Source organism: Camelus bactrianus, chromosome 6, assembly GCF_048773025.1.
Source record: "Camelus bactrianus isolate YW-2024 breed Bactrian camel chromosome 6, ASM4877302v1, whole genome shotgun sequence".
NCBI lineage: Eukaryota > Metazoa > Chordata > Mammalia > Artiodactyla > Camelidae > Camelus > Camelus bactrianus.
Genome location: NC_133544.1, coordinates 65,947,010 through 65,968,056, shown reverse-complemented (window position 1 = coordinate 65,968,056; position 21,047 = coordinate 65,947,010). Strand labels below are relative to the sequence as shown.

At 36.5% G+C, this 21,047-nt stretch overlaps 1 protein-coding gene across 6 annotated transcripts in view; it reads right to left on the bottom strand.

Moving 5' to 3' along the window:
- SLC12A6 (solute carrier family 12 member 6) overlaps positions 1-21,047 on the bottom strand; it is an 83,310-nt gene that overhangs the window by 41,368 nt on the left and 20,895 nt on the right. For 2 of the 6 annotated variants that reach the window (XM_010965091.3, XM_045524217.2), the window contains exon 1: positions 20,573-20,845. The exons of 3 other annotated variants lie outside the window; for them this stretch is intronic. In XM_010965091.3, the coding sequence (XP_010963393.2) occupies positions 20,573-20,696 (124 nt within the window). In that variant the 5' untranslated portion in view covers positions 20,697-20,845. Of the gene's footprint in view, positions 1-18,998; positions 19,034-20,572; positions 20,846-21,047 lie in introns of those variants that run through there. One more of the 6 variants, XM_074365860.1, reaches the window with a different exon arrangement.

Here is a 21,047-nt window from a genome sequence, read left to right as displayed (position 1 = left end):
GATTCCGAGGGCTGACTGTACTATTCCATCTTAAGAATTTTGAGCATCTGCAGATTTTCGTATTCAAAGAGGGAAGGCCCTGGAACCAATCTCCCTGGATTCCAAGGGACAACTGTATTTGAGAAGAGCAGAAATGAGTCTATTGTGTAGTTCCCTACAAGTTCAATTTAGATTTTTGTTTTTTATTTATTATGATTAAAGGCACGCAGGGCAATCTTCACTTGACACTTATTTAGTAATAGGAAGTCTAACCTCCAAGAATCTGCAAACGCTTCATTCATATATGTAAAAGCTGAAACAAGGGCAAGTCTAGGAGTAAACAAGCTCATGAGTCCATTAGAATGAAACCAGCCATGCCTGTAAAAATCACAATTTAAGGTGAAGGGCGTTTCTGGGCATGCAATCCAAATTGTGTAGTCAACATAGTAACACTGCTCTGACATATGTCTGGGCAACTTTCTATTGTCCTGTGTCTGAACGCTCCCATTTAACATTTTTCCTGCGTATGTCACTAATGAAGACACACCCAAGGTTGCCTAATACTGGGAGTTGTCCTAAATATTACTCAAAGTAACACTAACTTTTAACCAAGTTACTTCCTGTAATGGTAACAATCTTCCAACAATGTAACTATTTTAACTTTTTGATGGCCTTCCTAAATTAAGCAACTCCTAGGTCATAATACAACCAGGTTATTTACAAAAGCCTGTGACACACTACCAGTCAAAATGGTAGTTCAAATAAAAATAGAAACATACAACTTTTCACAACAGGTAAATGCCATCAGAAAAATGAACCGGAAATTTCCTTGTAATAGTAATGATATAGTAGTTTTGTAAAATAGGTACTTGCTCAATATATTTAGTTTATCCAGGGTAAATGGTAAAAAGATGGAGTCTTTATTTAGTTTCTTGCCATGTGCCTTGGAGAACAGAGAAAAAAAATGATTGTGGGTGGTATTCACTTGCAAAACTGCCTCTATAAATAGCTTTTCTCAAGAGCCTTTTTATCTCCCATAGTTTGCCCATAGCAATAGTCTTTTTCTGAATTTCCTTTGCTAATCACTTCATCTACTATTCTTGGTAGAGAATCTGAAGCAAATAAAAGCTAGCTTGTATCTTGCATCTAAAACACTGTAGAAGATTTTAGTCTTCATTCAGGATAGAATCAGTAATTTCACTAAATGACACAATTAACAGTGGAAATTGTTGCCTAACATTTAGGAAAAGAGGTAGGCATGACCAAGGGCATATACATCAGGGCAGTTAGCTTATTATGCTACTGTCTTCATTATCTAGACATACTACAAAAACTATTTCAGCTTTCCAAATACCTTAAGTCACCAGGCTTAACACATTTCTAATTTTCTGGACTCCCAACTTCTAAAAAACCAAAGCAGTATCATCATAAGAAATCATTCTGACTGAGAATTAGGCAAAAATGATTAAAGATGGAACCAAAGACTCCACCGTTCACCTTTATTAGACTCTGCCTCTCTATTTTGGGTAGGTTCTCATTTTGGTAGGAAACTTAAGAGGGAAAACAAGGTGAAATAAGGTAAAATCTGAAAAACCTATATCATCTTTATATAGATTTTGAACTGACTGCAATGAAACTAGCCAGACATAAAAAAATTTACTTGTGATTAATTGGGTTCAAATAAATAGATGGGTGAAAAAATCAGGTAATTTTAGGCAAAGTAATTAAGCAATAAGATGGAAATGTAAAGCAATGCATATAAAAAGTTAATAAATCATTTAACTATTTATGTTGCAGCCTACCCCATAAAGGAGAGTCAAAAGGTCCTTATTTGGATTTTTAATATAATAGGAATACAATTTTAAAAAGATATGTAGAGTCCACTTCTGCCGAAAAAGACAGTTTCTGCTGGGATTTATAGTTTAGTCTAGACGATCTGCCATGTAACTGATCTGTGTAGACAGTTAACTATGAGAGATCAGGTTGTGGTGGTAGAAGTGAACTAAGAACTGTACTTCATGTATGGTACATACTCCTTACAATTAATAGGGCTTTGATGAGAAAATAATTTGGAGCAGGGATGTTAGGTAAATTTGGCAAATCTATTTAACAAAGTAGACCTCTATAATGTTTTATTTCTCAGAACTTTCAACATGCTAATGGGCTGGCTAGCTAATCTCCAAAGAATGAAATATTCAGCATTCCTAAATGTATCAGAAGAGCTGTCTTATTTTTCATCAAACATCTTGTATAATTAGTGTTTTATGGTATACATCTTGGGAAATGTTCATATCAAAGAAACTAATTCATATCAGTATACTAAGGTTAAGACAGAACTCCCTGAATCATCACTCCCATTTACTCATTCATTCACTCAGCAATAATCCCATTAAATCAGGATCTCCCAAATCTACCTAGTCAAAAGAATCATCTAGAATTTTTGTTAGACTACAGATTTCTGGGTCACATAATAACTAACTCTAATGACTTGATCTCATGGGAGGAGCCTGAGATTCTGCAGTTTTATGAAGTGCCCCAGATGACAATGACAAAGCTTCATTCATTCATTCAACCATTCATCTGTTTAATTGAGTGATGAATAGGTCCCAGGCACTGTTCGTCTTCTAGGCATAGAGCAGTAAGTAGGGAAGACAGATTTCCTGTGTTCATGCAGATATGGAAAGACAAAGAATAAAAGAAAATTAATAATCAAGATTATTTTCTTTATAACATTTATCTTAAGCCAAAATTAAGAAAAGAGTAGAGAGGCTATTTTGGATTGGGTGAACAGGGAAGGCCTTTCTGAGGAGGTAACCTTTAAGATGAGACCTGCAGGTAAAGGAGACAGATGTGAGGATCTTGACCAGGGCACAGGAGTAGCTACGCAAAGGTCCTAAAATGGGAATAAGCTTGGCATGTTTGGGAAACATTAATGTGGCTAAAGCACAGTGGGTAAGAAAGTGATTTAAAAAAAAAAAGAAAAACAGAAAGATCAGCAAATTGAGTAGGAGATATATCTTGTAGTATTGCAGTGCATGGTAAAGAGGATGAATTTTACTCTAAAAATGATATGAAATAATTGGAAAGTTTTAAATAGCACCATGACAGGTCTGATTAAGTTTTTTGAAGATGGAGGCTGTTGGTTAAAAATGGATCGCTGGAAGAGCAAGAGCAGAAATGGGAGAACCAACTAGCAGTCTACTGTAGAAATCGCAGATAGATATGATAATGACTGTGTGGTGAAGATGGCAAATGTTGAGTGGCTGGTGATATATTCTGGAAAGAGAGCTCAAGAGTTAGTCTTTAAAAGTAATGTCCACGTTATTTTTAAATTTTGTAGTTATTTTCATTTTTTTATTCAATAAATATTTTTTGTGCACCTTCTACACGTGAAACACTGCTCTACTTACTAGAAATTTAGTAACAAAATCCTTGCCATCAAAGAGCTTACATGATAGCGGGCAAGAGACAAACAATAAATAAACAACATATGTATCAAGAGTAACAAGAGTTACAAAACAAACAAGAAAAGCACAGTAAGAGAATAGAGAGGATTAGTGGGGGCGGGGGGTTGTGTGCTAATTTATGGTTTAGCGACAGAATCTAAAAAAGGTCTCTCAGATAGTGACATCTGACCAGAAACTCCAAGTGAGGCATCTAGCCATATAAATACCTGCAGGCATATATTGCAGGCAGAGGCCACAGTTGGTGCAAAGACCCTGAAGCAGGTACACGCTGGCATGCTCAATAAACAAGGAGGTTAAGCTACCAAACAGAATAGCAGGGTAAGAGTGGTAAGATATGGGATTAGAGATGGATGTGTGTGGCGGGGGAGGGGACACAGATCATGTGGGGCCTTGTAGGACACAGTAAGGACTTCTGATTTTACTTTGAGTGAGCTAGGGATCCATAGGAAGGTTTGGGTGTATATTTTAACATGGTCACTCCAGCTGTTGTCTGGAGAATAGACGGTAGGATGCAAGTGAGGAAGTAGAAAACAGAAGGCTTTTGCAATGATTCAAGAAAAGATAATGTAGGGCAGATCAGCTCAGAAGTAGTGGAGGTGATGAGAAACATACCCAGGTGCGGGGTATGTTTCAATGAAAGGAGTCACAAGTTAGCATGCTGATGGACTGGATATGAGCAGGAGAGAAAGAAGGGAGTTCAAGGCTTTTTTTCCAGAGCAATTAGATGAACAAAGATGCCATTTACTGAGTTGTGGAAGGCCGGGAGAAGAGCAGTGCTGGTGATGATGAGTGGAGGTGGTGAAAGGAGGCCCACTGACTGTGACAGCTGTGCAGCTGTCCGGGGGCAAACACAGACATCATGAAAGGAGAACACAGGATTTGGAAGCAAATAAAGCTTAGCTGAGATCCTAGCTCTACCACACGATATTCATGTAACTCTGGGAAAATGATATAATACTTCTTAGCCTTAATTTACTCTCTATGCAACAGGAGTAATACCACACCACGGAAAATTACTCTGAGGAACAGAGACGGTAGATACTCATTAAATGGGAACTATTAAGAAAATTAAGATGAGCCATGAATGATCCTCCAGAGAAATAATAAAAACTGTAGTGCTGCCAATAATCCTAGTAAAAGTTAGGGTTTAAATAGCTGGGGATATTTCTTGGAACGTTAAACATTTTGCAGTGCAGTAATACTGAGGCACATATAAAAAATGTGGGTGAATCTTTGGGCTGATAAGAATGACTTAAAATTGTATAGTCATGTGATATTAATAGTTGGATTCACCCATCTTACTTCAAAGTTTGATACATTTATGAACTAAATATGCACTAACATATGATTTAAGGCTTTTGTTTTATTTTGATAGAATAACTACAATAGTAATTGCCCAGGAGTGTCTGTACTACATCTCCAGTACAGGTTTATTAGTGACTCCAATTCAAATAAACGATAATAATTTAATTCAGTAAGTCTTAAACACACCTAAAACTGTTGGATATCTGAGGAATAAAAGAATGAGTATAAGATATTTCCTGACATTAAGAAACTCATAATCTGGTTGAAGAGTCAAATTCAACAGAAGAAACTAAAAAAGAACCCCTCCCCGGAGCATGAAAAGGTCAAGGGAAGCTCATGTGGTTACGGAATCCAGCACAAAATCAGGGCTGAAAGGGTAGCAATATTAGGAAGAGATAACAATTACCTACTTAGGACAGTAAATAAAGTTCTGTTTTTACTATTTGAAAATATTTAGTAACCAAGCTATTTCACTTTTGTTATTTTTGTACCTTTGATTACTTCTGTAAGATTATAAGCATTCATAAATATTTATCATAATTTTACACTAAAAGTTCATTAAATTCATTAGCTCTGAACAACTTGGTGGAGTTTTTTGTTTTGCTTTGTTTTGTTTACTTGTTTTTATCTTGGTGGGTTTTAACTGTGGTTTTAGATGATCAGGATGTGATTCCACCTTCTTCCTACACCCCTGTCATTAACCCTGTTACCTGAGAGTTGAAGTACTTTATCAAATAGAATCTTCTTATGTCTGTGCTAGAATATCTGTAACATCTCTTCAAAACTTGATGGTCTCTTTTTTAATAGGCTCAGAGCCTCTGCTTGGCAACAGTATCTAGCAAGATTAACATCATTTATATTACACTTATTTTTAGTTTATACTTTATTTATAAAGTGGCAAGCATGCTGTGCTTCACTTGGTGACAGTTTCTTGTATAAAGGAAACCAAAAAAGCAGTGACTCAATTTAAGAATATTAAATAAATACAAAAAATTATCCACAAAAATGGAAAGGTTATAAAGGTATAGATAGTCAAGTGACTCAATTTAGGGAAAAAGTTCTTACTGTCATCATACCAAACCTGCACAGCAACCCTGTAGGGAAGAATCATTCCCACATTCCAGAAGACACTAGCTCAGAAAGCTTAAATGATTTGCCCATGGTGGTACAGCTGCCAACCTGCGGTCCTGCCGTTAGTGCTGGGAGGGCCCAAAGGTGAGGAGCAACGTGGACTGAGGCAGGAGGAGCTTTAAGCAGAACTTTTAAAAAACCTTAACAATCATAGGAGAGGAATGAACATGGCACATGTCCGGGATCGTTTGCTTGGAAAGGTTGGGTCCTATTAGGAAAAGTCTTAGACATCTAAGGGAGATGAAAAACAAATTGAAATTCTCTGTGTGGAAGCAATATTCCAGGTAAGCAAACAAGAGTGCAATATGCAAATGAAACGAATGCCAAAGCTGTGAGAGACGGGCAGGCATAATCATTACGAGATCTCTGTAGTTTACCCATGTGCTAACATGCATCTCTTGGGTGGGCTCCAGGCCAGTAGTCACAGGTGGCCATTACTATGCACTCAGCCGGTACTCTGAAGGCCTACCTGTGTCAAGTGCTGCGCTAGACACTACAGATACCAAAAGAGTAACTCTTTGTTCTCAAGAAGTCTGGAGAGAAAATATGCAAACCATTACGACAACAATACAAATAACTGTTATAGGATAAGTACAAATACTGTGGGAACCAAAAAAGGAAGGAAAACAAAATAAAGCAGTCGTCAAAGATGGTGTCAAAGGAATAACTGAGGTAAATCTTGAAGGATGGACACTTCATCAAAAAGGAGAATGGGGAAGAGAAAATGGAGAAGGAGAGACATTCTAGTCAGAGGAACTGACCATGAGGACAGAGCTAATGGAGAAGTTCTGGAAATAAAACAGGAAATAGACAGCTACTAATATACCTGTATAATATTATATATAATATTAGGTACATGTAATTCCTAGTACATAATAATATATATTGTTATACATTTATGTCTATAATATTATACATATAAATGTTATTGAACCTAATATATAATATATTCCTAATTGACAGGAAGAGAGGAGTTAAAAATTGATTAAAAAATAGGTAAGATAAGAAGCCAACCAGTCAGCACATATGTTTCCAATTTCTGCTTCTTTCCATTCCTCACTCATCAAGTCCAGTCAATTGTGGCTTCCAAACCAATCTCTTCTTTTCACTGCACCGCCATCAGTTAGAGTCTCTTTCCAGCTTGGCCCATTAAGATAATTCAATTATTATCCCTGCCACCGATTCTCCCATCTTCAAACTATCCTGTATTTTCCCCCTTATTAATTCTGCATTTATCAGGTTGCTTTAGTGTTTCAAAACAAAACAAGCACTTTCAAAGATGTTTAAGTAGCGGTGCCAGCAGCACCCAACCATTTTGTGAAGAGATCATTCTCACTTCTTGTTTATGTACATTCTGACATCATGTCGGGGACTGATTCAAGTCCCTGCAAGGAAAGGAAAGGCCTGCCTTTACAGGCTCTGTCTCCACTCCCGCTATGAATTTTCAGGCTGGGTGTGGTAGTGGTAATGACAGTGGTAGCAGAGGTTAATGGTTTAAACAGCTATAAATAGATCCTGGTTTACTTGTTTGAATCCTTTGACTTACAGGATGAACTCCCAAAACCTAATCCTAGGTTTCAAGTCCCTTTATAATCCAGCACTAGTTCACTCCTCTCTAGCCTTATTGTTTGCTGGTTTTAGTCATGAACCCTCTGTTCCACACTCTCCGTGGCTTTATGAGGTTGTAGACCCAACCCCTTTGCTTGTATCAATTTTTCACTGAAAATTTCTTTCTCTTTCATCCCTACTTACCTGACTGCTACATCCTTCAAAGGTCCCATTCAAGTGCTTCTTCTTTCCTTAGCCCTGTCCTGAGGTTTAATTTTCTAAAAGGTTTAACCTTCCTCTGAACTGTTGGGTATATGCTGTCTTGTATTATCTTTTAATTAACCAATCTATTAATTTAACAAATATTTACTAAGCACGTGTGTTGGACTATATGCTAGGTATCAGGGGATACACAAAGATGAAGAGAACACAGTAGCTACCCTTAAGGGGCTTAGCGCACATACAGGTAAGACAAGTAATTACCACAGGTGCTTAAAGACTACATTAGAGGTATAAAACAAACAGAGAGACGTGGGAGTGTGTACATCATATCACAGTCCCTGGAGAATGTAAAGGGGAAGCCATGAAGGAAGAAGTGATGTTTGAGCTCGGTCTTAAAGCAAGAGTAAGTGTTTCCTTGGTAATTGGAGGAAAGAACATTCTAGGAAGATTAAACAAATTTGTGGAAACAATAAAGGCATTCAAGACCATTTGCTATGGTGTTCAGTATGTATGAGTGACAGACATGGAGGCTGTTAAGTTAGGATGCTCTAGATGGTGAAAGCTCATGTATGACCTGCTAAGCAGTATAGACTTTATTCTGCAGACAATGGGGAGACATTACCGGGTTAATTTAAATGGGGAAGCAAAAGGATGAGATTTATTACTTGAGAAACATTCTTCTGGTAGTTACTGTAATGGGTGGCTTTAAAGGGCTAGACACGAAGTTGACAGTGGACTATCGTGAACAAAGGTAGTCACAGTGAGCATACAGAGACGAGGACTGATTTGAGAAATATTTGGGAGACTAAATGAGCAACAACTGGTGAAAGAGAGAGGTAAAGAGGAGGAAAGAGGGGGAAAGAGAAGGAGAGGTGGGGGAGAGAGAGAATATTTTAATATATTGAGGGGAAGGAGTCAATAAAGTAGAAAACACAGGAGAGAGGAGGCAAGAAAGGCTCTACAGCACAGGTGTACAGATGAGTCCTGAGTAAGAAGCAGCAAGAAGGTTAAGAATAGGGGCCAATACACATGATGCTAAAAATTTGGGAAGAGGTATTTTGGAAATACAGTTTATTCTGTGAAGCAGAAGTTCAGTCACAGGCTGAATACAAGAGAATGGAGGACTGGGGGCTTAATGAGCATTTTAAGTTTAGTGAGAAACTTAGAGAAAGTAATTTAACTAGTATCACATAGAATTTTTGAATAGTGTTAAAGTGCAGTTGAGGTTGGAAATGCCAAATTTGTGATGGCACCAATTTTCATAGCTGTCATATATCCCCACTCGCCAGCAGCACAGCTGCCAAGATTAACAATGAAAGGAGGAAATACATAAATAAATAAAATTTTTTTAAAAGGAAAGAGAATGAGAGGTGGCCCAGTGAGTCAATTTGGGGGGAGGGGGAGGGTCCTACCTACCCATTATAAGTGCTTTGTGGGCAAGAACTTTGTTTTAATGTTGCTATGACAATCATAACATTTTGTAACATAGAGCTTTGTACATGCTATAAAATGTTCCATACATGTTTGTTAACTGACTGATTGTGAAGTGATTTCAAAGAGAACTACCCAGAAATAGAAATTCAGTACTAGTTTCATAAAAGTTTAATGACAGAAATAAAGAGTTTATAGAGTTACTATATGATCCAGCAATCCAACTCCTGGCCATATATCTGGTGGAACTCTAATTTGAAAAGATAATGCGGGTGGGAAGGGATAGACTGGGATTTCAAAATTGTAGAATAGACTACACTGTATAGCACAGGGAAATATACACAAAACGTTATGATAACTCACAGAGAAAAAAATGTGACAATGAGTGTGTATATGTCCATGAATAACTGAAAAATTGTGCTGAACACTGGAATTTGACCCAACATTGTAAAATGATTATAAATCAATAAAAAATGTTAAAAAAAAAGAAAAGATAATGCACCCCAATATTCATAGCAGCACTATTTACAATAGCCAAAACATGGAAGCAACCTAAATGTCCATCGACAGATGAATGGATAAATAAGATGTGGTGTGTACACACACACACACACACAATGGAATACTGTTCAGCTATAAAAAAGAATAAAATAATGCAATTTGCAGCAAGATGGATGAAACTGGAGATTGTTATTCTAAGCGAAGTGAGCCAGAAAGAGAAAGAAAAATACTGTATGATATCACTCATATGTGGAATCTTAAAAAAAAAAAGACAGAAATGAACTTACAGAACAGAAACCGACTCACAGACATAGAAAACAAATTTATGGTTACCAGGGGGGAGACCAGGGGTGGGAAGGGATAAATTGGGAGTTCAAGATTTGCAGATAATAACTACTACATATAAAATAGATAAACAAGTTTCTACTGCATAGCACAGGGAACTATATTCAATATCTTGTAGTAACCTATAATGAAAAAGAATATGAAAAGAAATATATGTATGTATATGGATGACTGAAACATTATGCATACACCAGAAATGGACACAAATTATAAACTGACTATACTTCATTTAAAAAAAAGAGATAAAGACTTTCAAAGTTATCATCAAAATGTAGAGTTTAAGATAAAAGGATAAACTTTCCTAAAAGTCACCACTAAAGAGAGAGGAGCTGAGGTCAAGCCCCAGAAATATCAGAACATTATTAGAAAGTGAAACTATAGAAGGACATAGAAGGGGAAAAATCATTGAAAGAACTATGACTGCAATGTAGTCATCTCAGTTTTCCCCAACAAATGTAGATACTAAAAGGATGAGAAAGGTTATTAAAGCAGGAAGTATGAAAGTGCAGAGCCAAACATGCCTATGGGAGCAGAAAACTCTATGCACAAGTCTTAAAGAAATTTATGAGAATTCATTTAGCAGTCTTCCCTCTGATTCACCTGACTTGGTTTAAAGAGAAAGCAGGCAAGTTGTTGAAGCTGGAGTCGATCAAGAATCAGGACCAGTCGTGAGTCTTATCCAGGCCACTCAAGTCCATCTCTTACAGCAGGGCCCCACTGTAGCGCAGGGAGGGGTACAGTACCAAGTTGGAGGAGGTGAAAATGATAGCAATGGGGGGGGGGGGGACAATACAGGACTCAAGACAGAAGTGGAAGGAGACACCAGGAGCTATAGGCAGGTCTGCCACCAATACCAGGTGCTCATCAAAATAGCCTTCAAATTCTGGTGCATATGCTTAAGCATAAGTACCAGACTCCCTTGAGGAAACCAGTGCTGTTTAGCAGAGCGTCCCAAGCAATAGAAATTGTTCTTAGAAGGCTACCTTTCTGTTTGGCCTTCAGATTTGTGTAAAGAAAATGAAAACGATATGAATTATGTTCAGAACCCATTGGAGTAACTAGATTTTGTTAAAATTCTTCTTAAATGTAAGGGAGTAAATTCACTGAAGTTGAAGAGCTCATGTGAGATGAAGATAATTGTGATTTTAATGCAGTCTATAACACTTAGAAGACAGCAAGAATAATAGCAAAAAGCAGATTTAATCAAGCCCCACAATATAAAAATAAAGACAGTTTCTTGGACCAAATCCATAAAACTGATCAGCTAAGAAAAGTATAAATGACAGAAGAGGGCAGTACAGTTAAAATCTCACGAAGAAAATTTCACCAAGAAGTAACAAAGAAGGGATTTGGGGATTGCTGCAAACATTCAAGAAGATCATTGACACCTTATGTTCTTCTTTGGCTTTGTGGATTACCCAAATTATTTCTCATGTACTGCAGAAAAACATATCTCAGATTTTCTTCATTTTAAAAGATGGTTTTGGAAGAGTAAGGCCTGACCACATAGACTACCTCCTTAACAAAAAGGGGAAAGAATTGACTTGAACATCCAAATTCTAAAAAGCTACAGAGCCAAGGAACTAAGAAGCTGAGGCTTTGTGTTACAGGGACTAAGAGGATGTGGTAAACATTTCTGATATTTTAAGAGCCTGTATTGATTTTATCTCATTTGGTAAAAGGTTAATTACTTAATGCAAGCTGAATTTAACATTTTCTTGATTTTCAAACATAAAGAGAAGTTAAAATAGAAATTACTGGACATGTTACAATTAAAGCCTATTTTTAGTGTGTATGTATGTGTTTATACACATGCATACAAGCATATATATTTTGATTATTAGTAAATGTCACAATCTTCCATAATTGAGGAAATAAATAAATGAATTCTTATAGTATGTAACCTTTTGAGACTGGCTTCTTTCCTTCAGCATAAAGCCTTAAGAGATTCATGTAAGCTGTTTTTATTGAGCTATACTTTACATACCACATAATTCACCCATTGAGTGTTCAATTCAGTGTTTCTTAATATATTCATATTGTTATGCAAGTATCACCACAACCTAATTTTACGTTCTGGACCCCCCAGGCGAAAAAAATCCCTGTGCCCATTAGCAGTCAACCTCCATCTCACTCCGATCTTGCCCAGTCCAAGGCAACCACTAATCTACTTTCTGTCTCCATAAATTTGCCTATTCTGGACATTTCATATAAATGAAATCATATAATATGTGGTCTTTTGTGACCAGCTTTTTGAGGAACTGCCAAACTGTTTTCCAAAGTGGTCCCACCATTTTATGTTCCCACCGTAAGTATATGAGGATTTCAATTTTTCCACATCCTTGTCAATACTTGTTATTGTCCATTTTTTTTTATGAAAGCCATCCTAGTGGACATGAAATGGGATCTCATTGTGGTTTTGATGTGCATTTCCCTGATGACTAATGATGCTGAGTAGCCAAAATGTGCTTACTGGCACTTCTTCCTCTCCCCATCTCCATTTGGAAAGCTCTTATCTCTTTTCTCTCCCACAATTCCGAGGTTTTGCTTTGACTTATTTAGCACTTTAACATCATAAATACTATTGAATTGTTCCCTGAAGTATATCCCTTTTGATTAGAGTCCTTACTTAGCATTTATATAACATTCCCAAAGAGTCTGTCATTTTCCACTTTTTCTATCCCTTTTTTGTGATCTCTGTTCTGGCTCATTTATTTGGTTAAAAATCTTTCACAAATAATCTCAGAAGAGTTAAGTGGGTAATACACTTTCTAAAATTTTATATATTTGTGGCATAGTTCCCCCTTGTAGAGGGGATGATATCTTCACTGGAAATAAGGATCTGGAATTACAGTCTTTTTCTCTTGGTAATCTGTGGATATTCTTCCACTGTCTCCTAATTTCTAGTGTGATTGATTAGAATTCTGATGTGAGTCTGATACTTTATAGGTACACGAAGTTCTATCTGGAAGCCTCCAAGATAAATCCTTGGAGTTCAAAAATTTTACCAAAATAACACTAGGTGTGTTTTTTCAACACTGATCTTCTCTGGGACATCAACCTGTACACTGAACTCCTTAGCTCAGGAAATTTTTTTCTATTTCTTTAATTATTACTTCTCCTCCATTTGTCCCCTTTTGTGTTATGAGCCATGTTAGGTATCCTGAATCTATCCTTTAAGTCTCTCATCTTTTTTCAGTCTCTCTGTATTTTTGGCTCTGGACTTTGAAATATTTCTTCTCCTTGATCTTCTAGACCAATCAATTATCATACTCATTCATTCAATTATCCAATAGCTATGTGCTGGGTGCTTACTATGTGTAAGACTGCATTCTAGACATTGGGCATTAACAACAGGTCTGCAGTGTGTACAAGAGAAAAAGTTCATGCTCTTATGGGGCTTACATTTTAGTGGAGATTGAAAAAAAAAAGTATGTGCATGAATTAAAAGTCAGGTATTAATAAGTTTTTAGCTAGGAAATCATATTTTTTGCTCCATAAGTCTTTTTTCATACTTCACTTGAACTTCCTGAAGTCCTCCTATGATTTATTATTTTTATATTCAAGTTACTGTCTCGCCTCCTCTGGCACTTCTATTCAGCTGGTCTACTGCATTGTTTATCCTAAGTGCTTGTCTCTTTCTTGTTGCCTGGCTTCGCCAGATGGGTTCTTTTTCTTTGTTCCTTCAGAGGGGCTTAGGTTTCATTACTGGAGGACCACAAGTGGTAGCAGTCCCAAGAGAACAGGAAGACAGAGCAGTCTCTGCCCCTGTGGGCAGGCAGTGCAGCAGGCCCCTGACAGCCAGGCTCTCAGGTCTCCTCACATCTCCCAGCCTCGGGGTAGGGAGATCAGTCCCCTGGCTCTTTCCCCTTCTCCCCCACCCAGTGAAGTCCAAGGATCTCTGCCAAGCCAAGCTCTTTCTTAAATCTGCAATTCTTATCCTCACCCTAAGGATCTTGTCCAGCCCCTGAGGGACAAGTCCTGTGCCAGCTCTCACTGATAGCGCTCCCCCATAGCTCAGGCCTCACTTGCATTTAACTGTTCTTCGGATCCAGGGGCCATCTGGCTCAAGAAAGGCATACCCGGGCTGGAATTAGTAACAGAGGGACAGGGAGATTTCACCTTCCCAGAACCCTCTCTGAGAAGTAAGTCCTGATTAGAGACTAATCCTAAAAACATTCAAATCTTGGCAAAGAAGTCAACACTTTAAAAAGCCTCTGTGAGGTCCAAACACCTGTGGGTTATATCATGCTTAGCTACTGCCCTAAATAAATGTGAAGCTCTGAGAAATAAGGACGATCTTAACGTGAGTCGGATTTAAAGGAGCTTGACTAAGGGGGTTGGGTATAGCTCAGTGGCAGAGAGCACGTTTAGCATGCATGAGGTCTTGGGTTCTACCCCCAGTATCTCTATTAAAAAATAATAATAATAAAGAACACCTAAGAAAGGAAATGAGATCCAATTTAATATATGAGGGCTTGGAATGGATCAAACCCATTTACCTTATTTATGTTCCACATTCAATCTTTGCCATGTCTATGCTCTACCTATATATCAGTATTTTTCTTTAAACAGCTTGTGTTTTTACCTAGCTTCATTCTAAGTAATAAGATCCATAAAATGAAATATCATATAATTTTTTTCTAATACACTAAGATAAACACATCCTTCATATCTTAAGTAGCATATTTATTCTTAAAGTTATATTAAAATGTAATTCTTTCACTTCCATATTCCATATGCCCATTTTTTCCACCAATAACCCTCAGTTTTTAAGCCTCCCATTCCCATCTCACTGATAAGTGTGCATCTCCCTTGAAAGTCGAGGAGTGGAGGGCCACCAAAGGATTGTCAGATTGAACCAGATTCCCTACCTGTTCAGATTTCTCAATTTTTAGCATTATTTGAAAGAATATTCCACATTTGGAAATATTCTACTCCAAACAAAAAAGCAATCTAACACGTGAAAAGTTAGAAGCACCAAGTAACTCTCAATTAATCTTAAGAAATCTATGAACACAAAAGAAAGAGAACTTCAGAATTATCAACTACTGAGAAAATAGAGCAGCCTACTTCAGAAAAGATCACATGTTTAAACATGTGTGTTTAAAGTACAGAGTGTGGTGTGGTGAAAAGAAAAAAGACTTTAAAGTCACAGAGACTTTAGTTTGAATTCCACATTTATCACAAAACGACTTAATTTCCTGGCACCTCACTTTCCTCATCTCTCAAATGATGATAATGGTTACCTTTCCTGGTTGTTGTGAGGATTAAATACACCAATATGTGTAAAGTACCTGGCATATGGTAGGTGTTCAATAATTATTACTATAATGTTGATATTTTAATATAAAATTGTTTCCTCTTTCAACTTGCAAAACCAAGAGATGCTAGAGTCTTTAAAATTCAATTTTGAAACCTATCCTGTATGTCCAAATTCAGTTTGAAATTTGGAAACTTGTTGAGTATTTTACAATATGCTAAAATTACACTCAAAAAGTTTCTATAATCCTAAACTAAATGTTGCTTTGAGTACAGAATATAAAGTATTAAGCAATATGTATGTAGATACATTTTGGAGAAATTTTATCTTTATCAAATTAAATCAGTTCTAATCTAGTATGTCTCCTGTGCGGGAAAAAGTAGCAGACAGTATACAGAGTGTTGGTACATTAAGTAAGAAAAATATGGAGAATAAGAGATTCTAAAAAATGTGATAAATCATGAATCACTATATTGTACACCTGTAACTTATATAATATTACACATCAACTAAACTTAAATAAAAAAAACTACATATACAAAAAAAATTGGTGGTAACAGTACTGAAATAGGGAAAGAAAGTGTTCAAGACTGTGTAAGTATAACATGAATATGACAAAGAAGGGTTAATGATCTAAACAAAGTTTTAAGATGTATAGAACTGAAAGGAATCAGACTCAGATTTGTAGTCCTGTATTAAAGTCTTAGACACAGTAAAAAAAAAAAAAGAATACATTTACTATGCAGCAAAAATGATTCCAGAAGAAAAATAACCTACAGTGTCTATTTACCTTTGAATAGGCAACTGTTTAAGTTACTCTGCTTTTAACATTTGTACTTACATAAAATGCTTATGTATATACAGGAATGTCACAGTGCAAATGCTGCTAGCTCAGGCACAAAGTTAAAATTATTTTGTGAAGACTGGTGGTTGTATTAAAACTGCCATGATGTTATACCAAAAAAAAAAAAAAATGGTGAAAAGAATTGGGAAGATATTTCAGGGAGGTGTTAGTCTTCCTAACAATGATGCACTATTGGGGTGGGTGGGGAGGAAGGCAGAAAAACATGCCTCAAGAGCCAAGTTTAAGGATAAACTTTTGGCCCTGAGATTTTCAAACTTGTAGATCTGAACTTGTTAGTTGGGTTGGTAAAAAACCCCACATAAATAGTTAAACAGGTTTTAAATCTTCACTATAGATTTTTTTAATCAATACAAAGAAGCTCTTATAAAATAGATAAACAAGTTTATACTGTATAGCACAGGGAAATATATTCAATATCTTGTAGCTTGCTGGGAAAAAGAATATGAAAATGTATATATATTCATGTATGACTGAAGAATTGTGCTGTACATGAGAAATTGACACAACCTTGTAAACTGACTACACCTCAATAAAAAAAAAAAAGCAATAAAAAAAAGCTCTTTAGTTGTCTATTTCAACCTATTTTAACGTGAGTCAATAAAAGAAGATAGTCATAGCACCTTCTTTAGAACATTAACTTTCATGGGTAACAAACAGAACTAATGTTTCATTAACAGTTTAACATCTTGTGGGTTCTCAATAAACTGTAAACTCCATTTAACAGGAAATCTCTCTCCATAGTACTCACTCATGCCATCTGGATTACTAAGAGTTAATGTTTGGAGATGCTGTTCAATACCAATGTTAGGCTCCTTTCTTTTCTGCTATAGGATCATTTCTGAAAATTTCCTTAGAAACCTTCTAATCTGCTATCTGTATAAAGTGAAGGTAAATCCAGCAGTTGAAATCTGCCCAATCCACAGACACTATAAGAAGATCCAATGAGTGGGGGAGAAGATTTGGAACAATTGTTTCACAGAAATATTTAAACTCAATAAATATTTAAATAAATGAATGAATGTAATATTTACACCTGATAAAGTAAATGCAATAAACAGCAAAACTCTTGCCTTGTTCCTATAAAAAAATCACAGATTTGATAATGTTCACATCAAATTCTGTGGCTCATGTACATTAAGATATAAGTAAGTTTTTCTTATTCTTAAAAAGCTAGGACTTTGGCATCATGGCGTGATAAGAGGCACATAAAATTTACAAACTTTGAACACTGGCTCTGCTACTAGTCATCATGTAGTTGGAGGCAAGTTACTGTCAACAGCCTCAGTTTTGCTATCTGTAAAAAGGCAACAGCACCCACTATCCTACAGTGGGGAGATGATAAAACTGCTAACACTCCAAGCAGCCTTCTCCCTTAGCTCTTTGCCACATGCTCAACTTGCTAACTACTTTAAACCTCTGTTTGCCACATGCTCTACACCTTCCTCTTCTACTTCTAATTGTTCCTATTGCTGGTAATTTCCTTGTCTAGACCTCCCTTCAAGAATCAGTTGTGTCCTATCCTCTGAGATACCTGTTCATGGTCTCCTCTGGGCAATATTGATTCTCCAGCATCTGCTATCCGAAGCTGTTTCTTTTTGTTTTTATTAAACCACTAGTCACAATATAATAAGTAAATGGTAGCTCTTATTTTTGAATGCCGTGTCACAAGTGTGTTAAGTGCTTTATGTTCACTTTCCCGTGAAATTCACAACCGCCCTGTGGGGTAAGTAGTACTGTTATTCCCTTTGTCAATGAGTAAGGCTTAGAGAAGTTAAATAACTTGCCCAAAGTCACTCAAGTAATGATTAATACAAATTATCACTACTCCTAATTAGCAGTAATTAGTAGGACTGGGATTGAAAGCCAGGTCCCTGGCTCCAAAGCCATTCTGCTGCCTCTGGTGGGGAACTTAAACTTCCTATGCCTTTGTAGCCTTAGGAAAAAAGTACAACATTTGACATGACATTTGCACTGACAATGTGTTTAGTGAATAAAAAAGAGCAGAGAACAAGTCGATTCACTGAATGCCTATTATGTGCAGTTTGTCTGGGCCTGGAGGTACAAAATGGTCCAACAAGGTCTCTACCCTCAAAGAGCCTACAGTCAGTCTATTTGTGGAAAGAGATGAGTGAATAGGTGACCGCAATACAGAGTGTGGTGTGTGTTATTTCTATGGACAGGTTGATGAGAAAACATAGGAGTGGACACCTAAACTGGACTGGGAAGGAGGAATACAGTCAAGAAGTCTGAGTTTCTCTTCAAAACCAAAATTAAGTAGGGTTTTACTAAGTGGCATTCTAGTAGCTGGCATGGCAGGGATTAATGTACTACTTTTTTTTAAAATTGAAGTATAGTTGACTTACAATATTATAATTAGTTTCAGACGTACAACATAGTGATTAGATATTTTTATACATTAAAAAATGAGCACCACAATGTAATTTTTTAAAATTAGTTTAGATTATATCTATATTCATATTTCTATTTTATCTCAAATTACATGTCTAATGTACATGTCAAATTACATGTTCAAATAAGTACCTTCTAAAAAACATTTTAAAGGATGATCTGCTATCTAAATATGTTCTATTTATATGATGGTACATTGTAGTTTTCTCTCCTCACAGATACAGAAGGAAAAACATTCGATAAAAAAAGTGGTTGGTTACATAACTGGCTAGTGTTAGAAGCGCCTGCAACAAAATCACAATCAATTTTGGATATTTTAACTCAGAAGAACAAGGGTCCACAATTTGTTACATTTCAAGTAACTGCTCTAAACTTACCATCTATCCTCAAGAACATTTTACTCCCCAGAAAAAAACCTAAAACTTTAGAGGTTTTCCCCATATACATTTCATTCCTTCTTCCTCTCTAATTTAATAGTACAACAGAAATAAATACAAATTAGATAACATATTTCAATCAGTTGTTCACTTACCAAACAATAGTTCATTCAATTGGATACTTTCTGGGCTGTCACAGAAAATGCCAAAATAAAAAGCCTTATTAAATTCAAGTTAGATTATATCTGTCATTTCTTCCTTGTCCAAAGCAATTAACTGTGGAATAAAATAAAGCCTAGCCATGTCACTTATTACAAAGTTGATTGCTATAAAACTTTTTTTAATGGGTTTTCTAGGTGGTTACTAATAGATTAAATGATCTCAACACTGTTCTAATCTGAATAAAGCAGATTTCCCCAAACATTATGAGACCAGTAAAGATGAAATAATAAAACAGAGTAATAAAATAATAAAATACAGTAGAGGTGGTGAAGAAGAACGCACTTGTTTGCATTTTGTGAAATTAATGAGACAACAACAAAAAAAGCTTAAAGGGATTAAAATCCAAGGGCAGCAAACACACACAACAAAGAAAGTTCAGCTTCAAATACACACAATCTCAAAAGAGAACCTAACTTCTTTAGAAGCTAGAGTTGTGGAGAATCAGGTTCAAGTTCAAAGTAGGTTAACCTTACTTTAAAATTATCACACTATTTGGCAAAATGAAAACCTGGCAGACAAAGAGTTTCCATAAAACCTTCTTTCTCATCTTCCCCTAGTAAATTCTCTCACTAAAGGGAAAAAATAAACAAAAGGAATTTTTAAAAGTAAGTCTTAGCTTTAAGTCAGAGAGTCTTAAAAATTCACGAAGGCTTAGTAAGACAGAAGGGAGTCAACACTGTTTACAGAAAGGAATGTGAAATGTTACTTGCTATAGGAAAAGTTAGAATCGTGGAATCAGGAAGAATTTTGAGAGATTACTTATTCCCTGAGCCTTTATTCACACACTAAAGAAGTCTTTGACAATGTGTGAAATTTACAGACTTAAAATATACAGGGCTTCAAACTATGGCTATATTTAATACCGTAATATTAACTCAGATTTTAATTGCATGTTAAAAACTCAAAACCACAATTCCCCCAGCAAGTTTAACTATTACCATTTAGAGAAAATAATAGGGATAATTATATTCAGCAAATTTATTAAATCTGATGCTGTGCTAGTCACCATAATGATCTACTGTATTTTTGTTCTTTCATTAAAGAATTCTTAGACCATTCACTATTGAATTACTGTTTAACTGGTAAACTGAGGCAAAATACTGAATAACTTGAGAAGTCACAAGTGCAAAGTCCACTGTACAAAACTACTGAACCATGCTCCCTGTTTATGTACTTTTACAGATATAATTTAAACTGTCAGAGCAAAAGGTGAATTCTAAATTCAGCCTAAATTTTTTACTGTGCCTTTCTTTTTGCTTGAAAACTCTTTTCATGTGTTGCCACAGATTCAATTTCACCTGTAGGTAATGAACACAGAACTCATTGTAGAGAAAAACAAACCAGAATGTGAAAAAAGTAAAATAAGTTATCAGGTATACAAGGGCATGAAACAGCTGGTTGAAAAACACTTTAACCGCAATACTTTTTCTCCACTCTTAAGGAGGTGTTACCATTGCTTTCACAACAACCCCTATAGTTTCCCAACACTCCCAAGTTGTGTACTCACCTGGTTCATCTGAATGCTGAATCGGGGCTTTTATCTCTGCTAAGCTGGGCTCCCTTTCTTGGGAGACCGAAGCTGCTGGCCCCTCCTCTGTATCCTCTACCTTAGTCACGGTAAAGTGTGGCATTGTTATAGCCAGGAACCTGTGTTCTTCCCGTATTTACGCTTCCTTCCAGTCTACTTTCTCTGACTATCTCTTCCTTACTATGCCCCTTTCAGACTCCGATCACAGCCCACGGGAGACCTGGGCTGGGAACAGGGAAGTACTTTCAGCTCACGTGACCTACAGCCCCAAAGGAGTGGAACGCTGGAAGACACGCCTTCCACAGTGTTTACCATTCACTGAAAAGGATTAAGCACTCCACCCCTAGCTTATAGTTATTAGACAAGAGAATCCCAAGAAGTGTTTAGGCTGCTTTCCCAGAGCTGCCAAAGGCTGGAGAGTGGGCAGAATTCAAATTCTGCCCACCGTGTGCTA